The 17,050-nt window shown below is 49.6% G+C and overlaps 1 protein-coding gene across 1 annotated transcript in view; it reads left to right on the top strand.

Annotated features, from left to right (window-relative positions):
* The window catches only part of gtf2h1 (general transcription factor IIH, polypeptide 1), a 133,126-nt gene that overhangs the window by 64,007 nt on the left and 52,069 nt on the right, over positions 1-17,050 (top strand). Inside the window, exon 5 of the mRNA XM_038806049.1 lies at positions 8,202-8,339. Within this exon, the coding sequence (XP_038661977.1) occupies positions 8,202-8,339 (138 nt within the window). The remainder of the gene's footprint in view (positions 1-8,201; positions 8,340-17,050) is intronic.

Genomic DNA, 17,050 nt, shown 5'->3' with positions numbered 1-17,050 from the left:
TGTGTGTGTGCAGAGGAGAGAGGTGTGTATGGTGTGGTGTGTGTGGAGAAGAGAGGGTGGGTGTGTGTGGAGAGGAGAGAGGTGTGTGGTGTGGTGTGTGTGTGTGGAGAGGAGGGAGAGGTGTGTGTGGTGTGTGGAGAGGAGAGAGGTGTGTGTGGTGTGTGTGTGGAGAGAGGTGTGTGTGGTGTGTGTGGAGAGGAGAGAGGTGGTGTGGAGAGGAGAGAGTGTGTGTGTGGAGAGGAGAGAGGTGTGTGTGGTGTGTGTGGAGAGGAGAGAGGTGTGTGTGGTGTGTGTGCAGAGGAGAGAGGTGTGTGTGGTGTGTGTGCAGAGGAGAGAGGTGTGTATGGTGTGGTGTGTGTGGAGAAGAGAGAGGTGTGTGTGGTGTGTGTGTGGAGAGGAGAGAGGTGTGTGTGGTGTGGTGTGTGTGGAGAGGAGAGAGGTGTGTGTGGTGTGTGGAGAGGAGAGAGGTGTGTGTGGTGTGTGTGGAGAGGAGAGAGGGTGTGTGTGGAGAGGAGAGAGTGGTGTGTGTGGAGAGGAGAGAGGTGTGTGTGGTGTGTGTGGAGAGGAGAGAGTGGTGTGTGTGGAGAGGAGAGAGTGGTGTGTGTGGAGAGGAGAGAGGTGTGTGTGGTGCGTGTGGAGAGGAGAGAGGTGTGTGTGGTGTGGTGGGGGGGAGAGGAGAGAGGTGTGTGTGGTGTGTGTGAAGAGGAGAGAGGTGTGTGGTGTGTGTGGAGAGGAGAGAGGTGTGTGGTGTGTGTGGAGAGGAGAGGTGTGTGTGGTGTGGTGGGGGGAGAGGAGAGAGGTGTGTGTGGAGAGGAGAGAGGTGTGTGTGGTGCGTGTGGAGAGGACAGAGGTGTGTGTGGTGTGGTGGGGGGGAGAGGAGAGAGGTGTGTGTGGTGTGTGTGAAGAGGAGAGAGGTGTGGTGTGTGTGTGGAGAGGAGAGAGGTGTGTGGTGTGTGTGGAGAGGAGAGGTGTGTGTGGTGTGGTGGGGGGAGAGGAGAGAGGTGTGTGTGGTGGGGGGGGGAGAGGAGAGAAGTGTGTGTGGTGTGGTGGTGGGAGAGGAGAGAGGTGTGTGTGGAGAGGAGAGAGGTGTGTGGTGTGTGGAGAGGAGAGAGGTGTGTGTGGTGTGTGGAGAGGAGAGAGGTGTGTGTGGTGTGTGGAGAGGAGAGAGGTGTGTGTGGTGGGCGGAGAGGAGAGAGGTGTGTGTGGTGGGCGGAGAGGAGAGAGGTGTGTGTGGTGTGGTGGGGGAGAGGAGAGAGGTGTGTGTGGTGTGGTGGGGGGAGAGGAGAGAGGTGTGTGTGGTGTGGTGGGGGGAGAGGAGAGAGGTGTGTGTGGTGTGGTGGGGGGAGAGGAGAGAGGTGTGTTGTGGTGGGGGGAGAGGAGAGAGGTGTGTGGTGTGTGGTGGGCGGAGAGGAGAGAGGTGTGTGTGGTGTGTGGTGGGCGGAGAGGAGAGAGGTGTGTGTGGTGTGGTGGGGGGAGAGGAGAGGTGTGTGGTGTGTGGTGGGGGAGAGGAGAGAGGTGTGTGTGGTGTGGTGGGGGGAGAGGAGAGAGGTGTGTGTGGTGTGTGGTGGGGGGAGGAGAGAGGTGTGTGTGGTGGGGGGGAGAGGAGAGAGGTGTGTGTGGTGGGGGGGGAGAGGAGAGAGGTGTGTGTGGTGTGTGGTGGGGGGAGAGGAGAGAGGTGTGTGTGGTGTGTGGTGGGGGGAGAGGAGAGAGGTGTGTGGTGGGGGAGAGGTGTGTGTGGTGTGTGGTGGGGGGAGAGGAGAGAGGTGTGTGTGGTGGGGGGAGAGGAGAGAGGTGTGTGTGGTGTGTGGTGGGGGGAGAGGAGAGGAGGGATGTGTGTGGTGTGTGGTGGGGGGAGAGGAGGGATGTGTGTGGTGGGGGGAGAGGAGGGATGTGTGTGGTGTGTGGTGGGGGGAGAGGAGAGGAGGGATGTGTGTGGTGTGTGGTGGGGGGAGAGGAGAGGAGGGATGTGTGGTGTGTGGTGGGGGGAGAGGAGAGGAGGGATGTGTGTGGTGTGTGGTGGGGGGAGAGGAGAGGAGGGATGTGTGTGGTGTGTGGTGGGGGGAGAGGAGAGGAGGGATGTGTGTGGTGTGTGGTGGGGGGAGAGGAGAGGAGGGATGTGTGTGGTGTGTGGTGGGGGGAGAGGAGAAGAGGAGAGGGGTGTGTGGTGGGGGGAGAGGAGAGGAGGGATGTGTGGTGTGTGGTGGGGGGAGAGGAGAGGAGGGATGTGTGGTGTGTGGTGGGGGAGAGGAGAGGAGGGATGTGTGGTGTGTGGTGGGGGAGAGGAGATGAGGGATGTGTGGTGTGTCGTGGGGGGAGAGGAGAGGAGGGAAGTGTGGTGTGTGGTGGGGGGAGAGGAGAGGAGGGATGTGTGGTGTGTGGTGGGGGGAGAGGAGAGGAGGGATGTGTGTTGTGTGGTGGGGGGAGAGGAGAGGAGGGATGTGTGGTGTGTGGTGGGGGAGAGGAGAGGAGGGATGTGGATGAGGGGCAGAGGAGGGGTGTGGGGAGGGGGCAGGAGTGGAGAGGTGTGTGGGGGGAGAGGGCAGGAGAGGAGAGGTGTGTGGGGGAGGGGGAGAGGAGAGGTGTGTGGGGGAGGGGGAGAAGAGAGGAGAGGTGTGTGTGGTGTGTGGTGTGTGTGGAGAGGAGAGAGGTGTGTGTGGTGTGTGTGCAGAGGAGAGAGGTGTGTGTGGTGTGTGTGCAGAGGAGAGAGGTGTGTATGGTGTGGTGTGTGTGGAGAAGAGAGAGGTGTGTGTGGTGTGTGTGTGGAGAGGAGGGAGGTGTGTGTGGTGTGGTGTGTGTGGAGAGGAGAGAGGTGTGTGTGGTGTGTGGAGAGGAGAGAGGTGTGTGTGGTGTGTGTGGAGAGGAGAGAGGTGTGTGTGGAGAGGAGAGAGTGGTGTGTGTGGAGAGGAGAGAGGTGTGTGTGGTGTGTGTGGAGAGGAGAGAGTGGTGTGTGTGGAGAGGAGAGAGTGGTGTGTGTGGAGAGGAGAGAGTGGTGTGTGTGGAGAGGAGAGAGGTGTGTGTGGTGGGGGGAGAGGAGAGAGGTGTGTGTGGAGAGGAGAGAGGTGTGTGTGGTGCGTGTGGAGAGGAGAGAGGTGTGTGTGGTGTGGTGGGGGGGAGAGGAGAGAGGTGTGTGTGGTGTGTGTGAAGAGGAGAGAGGTGTGTGGTGTGTGTGGAGAGGAGAGAGGTGTGTGGTGTGTGTGGAGAGGAGAGGTGTGTGTGGTGTGGTGGGGGGAGAGGAGAGAGGTGTGTGTGTGTTTGGTGTGTGGAGAGGAGAGAGGTGTGTGTGGTGTGTGGAGAGGAGAGAGGTGTGTGTGGTGTGTGGTGGAGAGGAGAGAGGTGTGTGTGGTGTGGAGAGGAGAGAGGTGTGTGGTGTGTGGAGAGGAGAGAGGTGTGTGTGGTGTGTGGGGAGAGGAGAGAGGTGTGTGTGGTGTGGTGGGGAGAGGAGAGAGGTGTGTGTGGTGTGGTGGGGGAGAGGAGAGAGGTGTGTGTGGTGTGGTGGGGAGAGGAGAGAGGTGTGTTGTGGTGGGGGGAGAGGAGAGAGGTGTGTGGTGTGTGGTGGGCGGAGAGGAGAGAGGTGTGTGTGGTGTGTGGTGGGCGGAGAGGAGAGAGGTGTGTGTGGTGTGGTGGGGGAGAGGAGAGAGGTGTGTGTGGTGTGTGGTGGGGGGAGAGGAGAGAGGTGTGTGTGTGGTGTGTGGTGGGGGAGAGGAGAGAGGTGTGTGGTGGGGGGAGAGGAGAGGTGTGTGGTGTGTGGTGGGGGGAGAGGAGAGAGGTGTGTGTGTGGTGGGGGGAGAGGAGAGAGGTGTGTGTGGTGTGTGGAGAGGAGAGAGAAGTGTGTGGTGTGTGGTGGGGGAGAGGAGAGAGGTGTGTGGTGTGTGGTGGGGGGAGGAGAGAGGTGTGTGTGGTGGGGGGGAGAGGAGAGAGGTGTGTGTGGTGGGGGGAGAGGAGAGAGGTGTGTGTGGTGTGTGGTGGGGGGAGAGGAGAGAGGTGTGTGTGGTGTGTGGTGGGGGGAGAGGAGAGAGGTGTGTGGTGGGGGAGAGGTGTGTGTGGTGTGTGGTGGGGGGAGAGGAGAGAGGTGTGTGTGGTGGGGGGAGAGGAGAGAGGTGTGTGTGGTGTGTGGTGGGGGGAGAGGAGAGGAGGGATGTGTGTGGTGTGTGGTGGGGGGAGAGGAGGGATGTGTGTGGTGGGGGGAGAGGAGGGATGTGTGTGGTGTGTGGTGGGGGGAGAGGAGAGGAGGGATGTGTGTGGTGTGTGGTGGGGGGAGAGGAGAGGAGGGATGTGTGGTGTGTGGTGGGGGGAGAGGAGAGGAGGGATGTGTGTGGTGTGTGGTGGGGGGGAGAGGAGAGGAGGGATGTGTGTGGTGTGTGGTGGGGGGAGAGGAGAGGAGGGATGTGTGTGGTGTGTGGTGGGGGAGAGGAGAAGAGGAGAGGGGTGTGTGGTGGGGGGAGAGGAGAGGAGGGATGTGTGGTGTGTGGTGGGGGGAGAGGAGAGGAGGGATGTGTGGTGTGTGGTGGGGGAGAGGAGATGAGGGATGTGTGGTGTGTGGTGGGGGGAGAGGAGAGGAGGGAAGTGTGGTGTGTGGTGGGGGGAGAGGAGAGGAGGGATGTGTGGTGTGTGGTGGGGGGAGAGGAGAGGAGGGATGTGTGTTGTGTGGTGGGGGGAGAGGAGAGGAGGGATGTGTGGTGTGTGGTGGGGGAGAGGAGAGGAGGGATGTGGATGAGGGGGCAGAGGAGTGGAGAGGGGTGTGGGGAGGGGGCAGGAGTGGAGAGGTGTGTGGGGGAGAGGGCAGGAGAGGAGAGGTGTGTGGGGGAGGGGGAGAGGAGAGGTGTGTGGGGGAGGGGGAGAAGAGAGGAGAGGTGTGTGGGTGCTGCAATCAAAAGGAAAGGGTCCTGCGGCAGGCGAAGAACCATTGGGATTATAAATGGTAGGGCCACGCTATTAGTCTCTACCAGGATGTGGAAGCAGAGCTGGCTAAGAGGCGTGCAGCATTCAACAAGGCCAAAACTGCATTGTACTGAAGCAATGTTCGATTTGATGGTGTACCCTGACTGCCTCTGTGTAATTTCCGAATCGACAGGTTACTATTTTGATGCCCCAGAGGATGCAGAGGCATTTGTACAGAAGCATGGACTGGGGTTGAGTTAACTATGAACTCTATCTGTTGTGGGATGTCTGTTTGGGGCGTGGAGGTGCGATATTTGAAATTTATTGGGGTGTCTGTTGGACATTTTGGAATTTGCACTTGTATTTTTACTTTTGGTTTGTGGGATGGGTATTGTCCTTCGTTTTCCCCCCTATCTATTGATAATAGGGCCTGAGGGGCCTGCATTTTTAAGAGAATGTCGTTCTCCGTGACAGGAATTTTGGTGGATCTGAATGGGATGTATGTGATTGTTAGTGGGTTGTTGGCGGGTACTCCGGTGGATCTAGTTAATTTGTATGCACCGAACTGGATTGATACAGCTTTCATCAACAAGTTGTTGACTTCTAATCCTGATCTGGACTCGAGCCAACTGATTCTGGGAAGCATTTTAACTGTGTACTGGACCCTCAAATGGGCAGATAGAGACTTAAATCCTTGAATCCTTCGGGTGGCAAAGGCACTATTAGCCTTTATGGAACAAATCGGGGGGCAGACGCGTGGCGATTTTTACATCCAAGTGAAAAGGACTTTTTTCTCTCTGGTACATCGGATCTACACCTGGATTGATTTTTTTTGTGGTGGGTATGTCTCTCCTACCTGGGGTAGTGGGGCTGGATATTCAGCAATAGTTATTTGGGGTCATGCTCCACATTTTGTTGATTTGGTGTTGGGGCCGGGCCCCACACAGCGCCCCCTGTGGAGGCTGGATACAATGTTACTGGTGGATAATGGATTCTGTGAGAGGATGTCATCTGCCATTGGAGAGTACATTGAGTTTAATAGGAATTGGAATATTTTGAGGAAATGAGGATTTCACCTGAGGAAGGAGCAGTGCTCCGAAAGCTCTGAAACAAACATGTTGGACTTTAACCTGGTGTTGTAAGACTTCTTACTGTGCTCACCCCAGTCCAACGGCGGCATCTCCACATCATAAAGAGAGCAGTGAAAGGATGGAGAGGCAGAGGTTGATGGATTCCATCCTTGAGGTTTACCGCCAGTACTCGCTTGTCCCGACACCGGAGTTGTTGGTGAGCAGGAAGAAATTACAGATGGAGTTTGGGCTGCTCTTGACGGGCAAGGCAGTGCACCAACTGCAATGCTTGAGGGAGGCATTTTATGACTATGGGGAGAAGGCCAGTTTGCCTGTTACCAGCTGAGCGGCAGACTGCCCTCCAGGAGATAGTGCAGGTAAAGTAGTCAAGTGGCGGGTTGGTCTCTGCCCCAGGGAAGGTCAATGAGGCTTTTGTGGCCTTTTACCGCAGACTTTATAAATCGGAGGACATGATGGAATTTTTGGATGGCTTGTCTATCACAGTGGTAGAATGAGTGAGAAGAGAGAAGTCGCAGACCACATTGAGCCTGGAGGGGATCATGAAAGGTATGGGTTTGATGAAGTTGGATAAGGATCCGGGACCAGACACATTCCCGATGGAATTTATAAGAAAATTATGGGTCAGCTGATCCCATTGCTGTTAGATATGTTTTAATGATTCCTTGCCCTGAGGAGTTTTGCCAGTTACGTTGGCTCAGGTGCAATCTCTTTGATTTTGAAGAAGGATAATGATTTGAACGAGTATGGGTCGTATCGCCCTATTTTGTTACTGAATGTAGACGCTAAGCTTTTGGCAATGCGTTTGGAGCCCTGCATTCCGGGGCTGATATCGGAGGAATAGATTGGGTTTGTTAAGGGCAGGCAGCTATCTGCCAACGTATGGCGATTGCTTAATATTATTTTGTTCCCCTCTCAAGTCCCTGAACCAGAGGTGATTATTTGAATGGACGCTGAAAAGGCGTTTGATAGGATAGAATAGGGGTATCTGTTTGAGATTCTTGGAAGGTTCAGAATGGGCCTAGATTTATATCTTGTATCCGTCTTTTATAATGAGTTCCCACCGCGAGTGTTTGTATGAATGCTCTGAGCTCAGAATATTTCCAGTTAAATAGAGGTACAATGCAGGGGTGCCCATTGTCGCCACTATTGTTTCCCTTGGCAATTGAGCCTCTGGCAATAGCATTGAGGTCAACAACAGGGTGGTGGGGGGAGGGAAGGAGGGAGCATAAGGTGTTCTTGTAAGTAGATGATCTGCTGTTGTCGGATCCTCTCTCCAATGTAGAGGAAATCATGAAACTATTTGGCTCCTTCTCTGTGTATAAGTTGAATCTGGACAAAAGTGAATACTTTCAAGTGAACTCCTCGCATGGTGCCGCATTGGGGATGTTGCCTTTTCCTTTAGCCAGAGGTAGCTTTTATTATCTGGGAATCTGAGTAGCCCATAACTGGGCCTCGCTGCATAACTTAATTTTATTAACCTGCTGAATGGGGTTAAGTCTGACTTAAAGAAGTGGGACAACCTCCCGCTGTCCTTGGCAGGCATGGTACAGTCTGTAAAAATGGATGTCCTTCCAAGGTATTGTTTCAATCTTCCAGTTTTCCTTCCCAAATCTTTCTTTCTGAAGTTGAATAAAATTGATTTCTTCCTTTATTTGGGCAGGCAAGACCCCACTGATTTGTAGGAATTTTCTGCAGAGGAGGAGGAAGTTGGGGTGCCTAGCATTGCGTAATTTGTTATTTTCTTATTGGGCTGCGAACATTGAGAAAGTATGGGGTTGGCTTAAAGATCCTGATTCCATATGGGGTGGATGGAGGTGAACGCTTGCAGAGGTAATACTTTGAGGGCCTTGGTTATGGATCCCCTTCCATTTCCCCCGCTAAGTTACTTCAAGCCTGGTGGTGGTGGCCACTCTGTGGATATGGAGACAGCTCAGGCAGCATTTTAAGTTGAGTGCCATGTCAACGTCAGCCCCAATCTGCAGAAATCATCACTTTGTCCTGGCGGTCTTGGATTTGAGGTTTGGGTCATGGACATAACCCAAAGGACATAAAAATTAAAAAAAATTTTTTTTATGACTTGATCTTGGTAGGCTGCATAAAGTCCTTTGGCGGGCCGCATGCGGCCTGCGGGCCGTAGTTTGCCCACCCCTGGTATAGATAATAGATTGGATTGATGGTTTAAATTTAGGAGGGGTATTTGTGACAACTTGTTTATCAACCGCCTTATTACAGCAAAAACTGTTGTTCACAGGGTTACGGAACTGCAGCATTGTCATCCTCTAAATCCAACAAGGAGAGCAGCAATGCTGCTATAATCCGTCGCTTCAATCATCACAGTGCCATGGTGCTGGCAGCCGTCCTCCGCAAACAGTAGGTGTCAATACAATTTCCTTTGATCCTTTTGAAAAGACGCCTTTTTGTTTATTCACAGTTTTTAGTTTGTTTTTCTTTAGTCATTCTTGGGATGTGGGAGACTTTGGCAAGGCCAGCATTTGTTATCCATCCCGTGAGAAGATATTGATGAGCTGCCTTCTTGAATCCAATTATTAGGCCATAGCAGGAGACAGTTACGAGTCAACCAACGTTGCTGTGAATCTGAAATCACATAGGCCAGACTAGGGAAGGACAGCAAAGTATCTTCCCTGAAGGGTGTTAGTGAACCAGATGGCTTTTCACAACAATCTGGTAGTTTTGTCGTCACTATCACTGATATTATTCATTCCAAATTTACTTAATCAGCTGAATTTAAATTCCTGGCTGATGCGGTGAGATTTGAACTTTCATCTCTGGATCATTAATCCAGTAACATGATCACAATGCTACTGGACCCATAATTATTTTGTGATGAATTGACGACAAATGCAAACAGTTTAAACCTCACCCTCCCCACTTCCTGCAGTGAATCTTGACTGCTGGAGATCACAATCAATACTGACCATCAGCAATCTACATGCATGTTCTAATGGGGGCGTTGGATAGTAATCAATATCTGGAGCCCAGCCTGAGTTTCCCCCTCCATAGTCCAGAGACACAAGGATCTTCAACTAAATTACTGTTTGGGTTACACTCATGTAACCGAGTGCAGGCTAGGAATATGTCCTCGGACCTTCCAGTCTGTGGGGCCTACTTACTGATGCACTTCTTACCATATCCAAACTCATCAGTGATCGTTTTCTTATGCACTATGCATGTGCTATGTTAAAATCTAACATATCGTATAGGAAGTTAAAAGTGTCAACACTTGCCTGTTAGCTGTCACAGCACTGGGTGATGATTTAATGGGAAATTTCTATTGCTATTTCCTGTCACGCCACTAGATGGTGCACCAAGGGTGAATTTGATCACTGACTTGATGTTTTCCTCATGCATTAATAAAACTGCTTTCTAAAAAGATTTGTCTGTCATTTTTCTCAGTTCATGAATTTTATGATCAAAATAAGGTTTCAGGAAAAGTTTTAAACAATGCTTTTCACAACATTTCAATTTATCCATTAAGTTGTCCTTTTTTTAACATTATAGTTTCTTCATTAAAATTTGAAGATCTTTTCTTCTCCCAAAAGCCTGAGTTTGGACCTGATGTTTTTGTCCAGAGCGCTAATGTTGAGATGATATCTAAGGGTATCAGTTCCATTCAGTAAGATGTGCTTTCAGTTCAGTAACTTTTCCCAAAATAAAAAAAAACAAGGAAGCACATTTTAAAAGCTTTATTGAGATAATGTTTATATCTCTCTTTTCAAAGCGGAACAGGGTACGTACTACTTGAGTGTGTGAAAAACTACTAAAAATACATTTTTTGTTCTAAAACCTGTAGTTACAAGTGGGGATAGATAAGCGAGAATATCTTTTAAAATAATTTTTGAAAAGAAAGCGCCAGTTGAAGCTATTATGATTTTTGTGACAGAACAGGGAGATGCTATTGGCCTAAACATATGAAAAAGACTCTTGATTTCTCACACCGAATGAGGTAGAGAGAGAGATACAGGGGTTAATTTTTTAAATAATATTTGTTTTAATATAAATTTAGAATACACAATTAATTTTTCCCCAATTAAGGAGCAATTTAGCGTGGCAATCCACCCATCCGGCACATCTTTGGGTTGTGGGGGTGAAACCCACGCAGAGAGTGGGAGAATGTGCAAACTCCACACAGACAGTGACCCGGGGCTGGGATTGAACCCGGGTCCTCAGCGCCGTAGGCAGCAGTGCTGAACACTGCTCTACCGTGCCAAAAAAAATTTTGTTGAATATTATTAACAATTTACATGGTGCTCCTTTTTTTGCCCCTCCCCCCCACTTTCCCGCTATTATTTGACGCTCATTTTGCTCTTGTGGCTTTGTGGGGGAGGATCTCTGGCCTCCCCATCGATCCCCCCCCCCCCGTGTTCCTGACTGCATTACGTGTCCTTGGTGGTTCCTGTACGCCCCCCGCCCTTCTCCCTTTCTGTTTGCTGTTGGCTTCAACCAGGTTTTGAAACAGGTCGATGAATTGCCCCCACATTTTGTGCAAGCCATCATCCAACCCTCGAATTGTGTATTTGATCTTCACAGATGGAGAAATTCTGACAGGTCTGCCAACCAGTCTGCAGCTGTGGGTGGTGCTGCTGATCGCCAGCCGAGCAGGATTCTCTGGCGGGCGATTAAGGAAGTAAATGAAAGTCCGCCGGCCGTCTTCCCCAAATGAAGTTCTGGCTGGTCCGATACCCTGAAGGCTCTTGGGAACGGCTCCATCTTCACACCCACAACCTTGGACATTGCCTTGGAGAAGGCTGTCCAGACTCCGACAAGCCCAGGGCATGCCCAGAACATGTGGCATGGTTGGCTGGGCCACATGGGCACCGTTCACACTTATCCTCTGCCTCCAGGAAGAACCTGCTCATTTGGGTTCTTGTCAGGTGTCATCTGTGCATCACTTTGTACTGCATGAAGCTTAGCCTTGCGCAGGAGGAGGTGGAGTTGGCTCTATTTGGTGCTTCGCTCCAGAGCCCCTACCCTACTTGCGTCTTTAGTTCATCCTCACACTTCTGCCTTGCTTCGTCTAGTGATGCTCTCGCCCTCTCTAAATGTCATCCCTATGTGTCACCGCAGTTCCCCTTTTTCCACCCTGTCCGCTTCCTGTAGCTCCTCCAACATTATGTGCCTCTTGGGGCTCTCGGGTACCTCGTCGTCTCTTTGCGGAGAAAGTTTTTGACTTGTAAATGTCGGAGTTCCTGTCCGTTCGGTAGCCAAGAGGTCCTTGTCCAACCTCCATGTGGAGCATTGGGTGCCATCTCCAACCTCACATCCATGTAATGTGAAGGGTGGTTGGAGGTGGCTATTGCGGAGTATTCTGCTCTGACTATTTCCCCACTGCAATGAAGTCGATACGGGTATATACATGGTGTACTGGTGAGAAGAACGAGAATTCCTTCTCATCTGGGCGTAGAAGCCGGCATGGGTCCAACACCCCCACCTGCTCCATAAATGCTCCCAGTTCCCTAGCCATGCCTGTCTTTTTCTCCGTTCTGCAGTTTGATCGGTCTATCAATGGGTTCTGTGCACAATTTAGACCCCCCACCCCCACCCCAATGATAAGTCAGAGCATGTCAATGTCGGGGAGTTCCATCATGGTCTTCTTTATAAGATCCGTGTCATCCCAGTTGGGCACGTACACATTCACCAGGACTACCAGTGCCCTGTCCAGGACTTCGCTGACCACGACGCACTGTCCCCCTTGGTCCGTAACCATCTTTGTCGCCAGAAACACCGTCCCCTTGCTTATCAAGATAGCCACCCACTAGCTCTCATCCCGTAGCAGGAATGGTAAGTCTATCCCACCCAGCCCTTCCTTACCCGCATGCAGTTAGTCCTCCCTCAGGTCAGGTGCGTCTCTTCGAGGAAGATTATGTTGGCTTTCAGACTTCTCAAATGGCTGAACACTCTGGATCTTTTCACTGGGCTGTTCGTTCCCTGACGTTCCAGGTGAGAATCCTGGTGGGGGGCTTCCCCCCCTTTCCTGTGGGACCACCATACTTACTGGTGGAAGTGCCCCAGCACTGGGATTTCCCTTTGTTTGGGGACCATCCAAAATGGTTGCCGATCTCGCCATGAAGCTGGGTCTCTGCGCTCCGGGGTTTCCGTTTGATCAGGGGCAATCCAATAGGCTGCCAATTATCTGTATGCCACGTGGGTGCACCCCTGCACTCTGGGTTTCCCCTTTGTTTAGGGACCCTCCAAAGTGGCTGCTTACGGCGCCATTATGTTCTCTCAACCTGAACCGTACTGCTGAAGCCAATATGAAATCCTTTCCTTCCTTATCATTGTGTTCCCCTTGTGGTCCCCCTTCCCTCCTCTGACCCCTTCTTCCCCGTCCTTCTTGCCAGACGCTCCCTCCTTGCCAGATGGTGCGCCGCGGCCCCCTTTGCTTTCATGCTTCCTAGCGCTAGCTTTCCCTGTTAGTGTGGTGGCTCCCCTTCCAGGGCTGATCTTACCCCTTTCCTATGCCTGATCAATAGCTTTTCCTTCTCCTGCTCTCTGATGCCCTCGCCCTTTCCTGTGATTTGGTGTTAATGCTCAAAGCGAGGCAGTACTGTCCTGCGCAAACATTATTCAAGTCCCCCACTGTGCTTTCTCATTTCTTTCTCTGCCTTGTCCTCAATGCTGCCTTGTCTGCCCCTTGTCCAGGCCATTTGTCTGCATGAACCCACCTGCCTCTGCCGGGGTTTTAAAATAATGTTCCTTGTTTTGGAACGAAACCCAGAGCCTGGGAATAGCAGTCCAAATTTTACTTCACTTTTTTTGAGATCCGATTTTGCTTGGTTGAACTCGGCCCTGCACTTTGCTAGGTCTGCACCAATGTTCTGGTAGACTCGTATTCTTTGTCCTTCCCAGCAGCTACGTCTTGCCACTGCAGGATCTTCTCCAGATCCTTGTTCCGTGTAGTTTGGCGATTATCCCCCATGGCTGCTCCCCTGGAGGAGAGCCACCTGATGTACGACTGCTCAGCACATCCCTGTCACTGGAAGTTGATACCTGTACAGAGGTTAATTGATAGTGAGAGAAAGATAGTTTCTTTCCTAATTTCAGTTGGATTTCTGATTTTTAAAATCCTGTTTCTTAAAAGTTGAATTTTAAATGAAAAACCTTTAATTAGACCCATGCCAAGAGGAGAGCACAATTGAGTGATAACTTTAGAACGGTAATTTTCATTTGTGTGCAGACATAGGAATTTATAATGGAAATATCTCAAATAAATGGCAAAATACATGCGTTTAAATGGTAACTGAGTTACATCTGCAAGCCTTGATTCAGTTATCCCTGTTTCACCGCTCTTGACTTTGCAATATATTAAGTGACTTGTGTATAAAATGCATTTTCTGTCAGTGTTTCACAACTTGCACCACTCGCCGTCTCATTTTCCCTGTCACATTGTGTTGGTAACATACAATTTTAAAATTGTGTGTCCTCCAGCTCATCATAGGAGATCTTCTAGATAAAATAACTTGCATTTATGTAGTATGCTTAAAGTAGAAGAATGTCCCATGTGCTTTATAAAGCCATGAAGGAAAATAGGGTAGTGATCAAAAGAGTAGTCAACAAGGCATAAGAACATAAGAACATAAGAACTAGGAGCAAGAGTAGGCCATCTGGCCCCTCGAGCCTGCTCCACCATTCAATGAGATCATGGCTGATCTTTTGTGGACTCAGCTCCACTTTCCGGCCCGAACACCATAACCCTTAATCCCTTTATTCTTCATAAAAAAATATCTATCTCTACCTTAAAAACATTTAATGAAGGATCCTCAACTGCTTCACTGGGCAAGGAATTCCATAGATTCACAACCCTTTGGGTGAAGAAGTTCCTCCTAAACTTAGTCCTAAATCTACTTACCCTTATTTTGAGGTTATGCCCCCGAGTTCTGCTTTCACCCGCCAGTGGAAACAACCTGCCCGCATCTATCCTATCTATTCCCTTCATAATTTTATATGTTTCTATAAGATTCCCCTCATCCTTCTAAATTCCAACAAGTACAGTCCCAGTCTACTCAACCTCTCCTCATAATACAACCCCTTCAGCTCTGGGATTAACCTAGTGAATCTCCTCTGCACACCCTCCAGTGCCAGTATGTCCTTTCTCAAGTAAGGAGACCAAAACTGAACACAATACTCCAGGTGTGGCCTCACTAACACCGTATACAATTGCAGCATAACCTCCCTAGTCTTAAACTCCATCCCTCTAGCAGTGAAGGACAACATTCCATTTGCCTTCTTAATCACCTGTAAACCAACTTTCTGTGACTCATGCACTAGCACACCCAGGTCTCTCTACACAGTAGCATGCTTTAATATTTTATCATCTAAATAATAATCCCGTTTGCTGTTATTCCTACCAAAATGGATAACTTCACATTTGTCAACATTGTATTCCATCTGCCAGACCCTTGCCCATTCACTTAACCGATCCAAATCCCTCTGCAGACTTCCAGTATCCTCTGCACTTTTCGCTTTACCACTCATCTTGGTGTCATCTGCAAACTTGGACACGTTGCCCTTGGTCCCCAACTCCAAATCATCTATATAAATTGTGAACAATTGTGGGCCCAACACGGATCCCTGAGGGACACCACTAGCTACTGATTGCCAACCAGAGAAACACCCTTTAATCCCCACTCTTTGCTTTCTATTAATTAACCAATTCTTTATCCATGCTACTACTTTACCCTTAATGCCATGCATCTTTATCTTATGCAGTAACCTTGTGTGTGGCACCTTGTCAAAGGCTTTCTGGAAATCCAGATATACCACATCCATTGGCTCCCCGTTATCTACTGCACTGGTAATGTCCTCAAAAAATTCCACTAAATTAGTTAGGCACGACCTGCCCTTTATGAACCCATGCTACGTCTGTCCAATGGGAAAATTTCTATCCAGATGCCTCGCTATTTCTTCCTTGATGATAGATTCCAGCATCTTCCCTACTACTGAAGTTAAGCTCACTGGCCTATAATTTCCTGCTCTCTGCCTACCTCCTTTTTTAAACAGTGGTGTCACGTTTGCTAATTTCCAATCCACCGGGACCACCCCAGAGTCTAGTGAATTTTGGTAAATCATCACTAGTGCATCTGCAATTTCCCTAGCCATCTCTTTCAGCACTCTGGGATGCATTCCATCAGGGCCAGGAGACTTGTCTACCTTTAGCCCCATTAGCTTGCCCATCACTACCTCCTTAGTGATAACAATCCTCTCAAGGTCCTCACCTGTCATAGCCTCATTTCTATCAGTCATTGGCATGTTATTTGTGTCTTCCACTGTGAAGACCGACCCAAAAAACCTGTTCAGTTCCTCAGCCATTTCCTCATCTCCCATTATTAAAACTCCCTTCTCATCCTCTAAAGGACCAATATTTACCTAGCCACTCTTTTTTGTTTTATATATTTGTAGAAACATTTACTGTCTGTTTTTATATTCTGAGCAAGTTTACTCTCATACTCTATCTTACTCTTCTTTATAGCTTTTTTAGTAGCTTTCTGTTGCCCCCTAAAGATTTCCCAGTCCTCTAGTCTCCCACCAATCTTTGCCACTTTGTATGCTTTTTCCTTGAATTTGACACTCTCCCTTATTTCCTTAGATATCCACGGTCGATTTTCCCTTTTTCTACCCTCCTTCCTTTTTGTTGGTATAAACCTTTGCTGAGCACTGTGAAAAATCACTTGGAAGGTTCTCCACTGTTCCTCAACTGTTCCACCAATAAAGTCACCCAGTCTACCTTAGCTAGTTCTTCTCTCATCCCATTGTAATCTCCTTTGTTTGAACACAAAACACTAGTATTTGATTTTACCGTCTCACCCTCCATCTGTATTTTAAATTCCATCATGTTGTGATCGCTCCTTCCGAGAGGATCCCTAACTATGAGATCATGAATCAATCCTGTCTCATTACACAGGACAAGATCTAGGACCGCTTGTTCCCTCATAGGTTCCATTACATACTGTTCTAGGAAACTATCGCGGATACATTCTATAAACTCCTCCTCAAGGTTGCCTTGACCGACCTGGTTAAACCAATCGACATGTAGATTAAAGTCCCCCATGATAACTGCTGTACCATTCCTACATGCATCAGTTATTTCTTTGTTTATTGCCTGCCCCACCATAATGTTACTATTTGGTGGCTGATAAACTACTCCTGTCAGTGACTTTTTCGCCTTGCTATTCCTGATTTCCACCCAAATGGATTCAACCTTATCCTCCATAGCACAGATGTCATCCCTTACTATTGCCCGGATGTCATCCTTAAATAACAGAGCTACACCACCTCCCTTACCATCCACTCTGTCCTTCCAAAAAGTTTGATGCCATCGGATATTTAACTCCCAGTCGTGACCATCCTTTAACCATGTTTCAGTAATGGCCACTAAATCATAGTCATTCACAATGATTTGCGCCATCAACTCATTTACTTTATTCCGAATACTACGAGCATCAGGTAAAGTACACTTATGTTGGTTTTTTCCCCTCTGTTTTGAATCTTAACATCTCCAGTTTTATTCCTTTTAGTATTACTGGGCCTATTCACTGAGCTCCCCTCAGTCACTGTACCTTGTACTGTCGCCCTTTTTGATTTTTGACTATGTCTTCTCTGCCTTGCACTTTTCCCCCTTACTTCCTTTTGCTTCTGTCCCTGTTTTACTACCTTCCAACTTCCTGCATCGGTTTCCATCCCCCTGCCACATTAGTTTAAACCCTCCCCAACAGCTCTAGCAAACATCCCCCCAGGACATCGGTTTCAGTCCTGCCCAGGTGCAGACCATCCGGTTTGTACTGGTCCCACCTCCCCCAGAACCGGTCCCAATGCCCCAGGAATTTGAATCCCTCCCTCTTGCACCATCTCTCGAGCCACGCATTCATCCTATCTATCCTGACATTCCTACTCTGACTAGAAATGATTTAAAGAGAATCTTTAAAGGAAGATGGGTAAGTAGACAGACAGAGAGGCTGGGGGTGCAGGAGTGGTGTTCCAGAGTTGTACCTGGGTAGTTGAAGGTACAGCTGCTAATAATGCGTTGAAGGGAGAAGGAATGGAAAAAGAGGCCAGAGGTGGAGGAA

The sequence above is a fragment of the Scyliorhinus canicula genome, chromosome 9 (assembly GCF_902713615.1).
Source record: "Scyliorhinus canicula chromosome 9, sScyCan1.1, whole genome shotgun sequence".
Lineage (NCBI taxonomy): Eukaryota > Metazoa > Chordata > Chondrichthyes > Carcharhiniformes > Scyliorhinidae > Scyliorhinus > Scyliorhinus canicula.
Note: the sequence above shows the minus strand (reverse complement) of the source record. Positions and strands in the feature narration are given on the sequence as shown.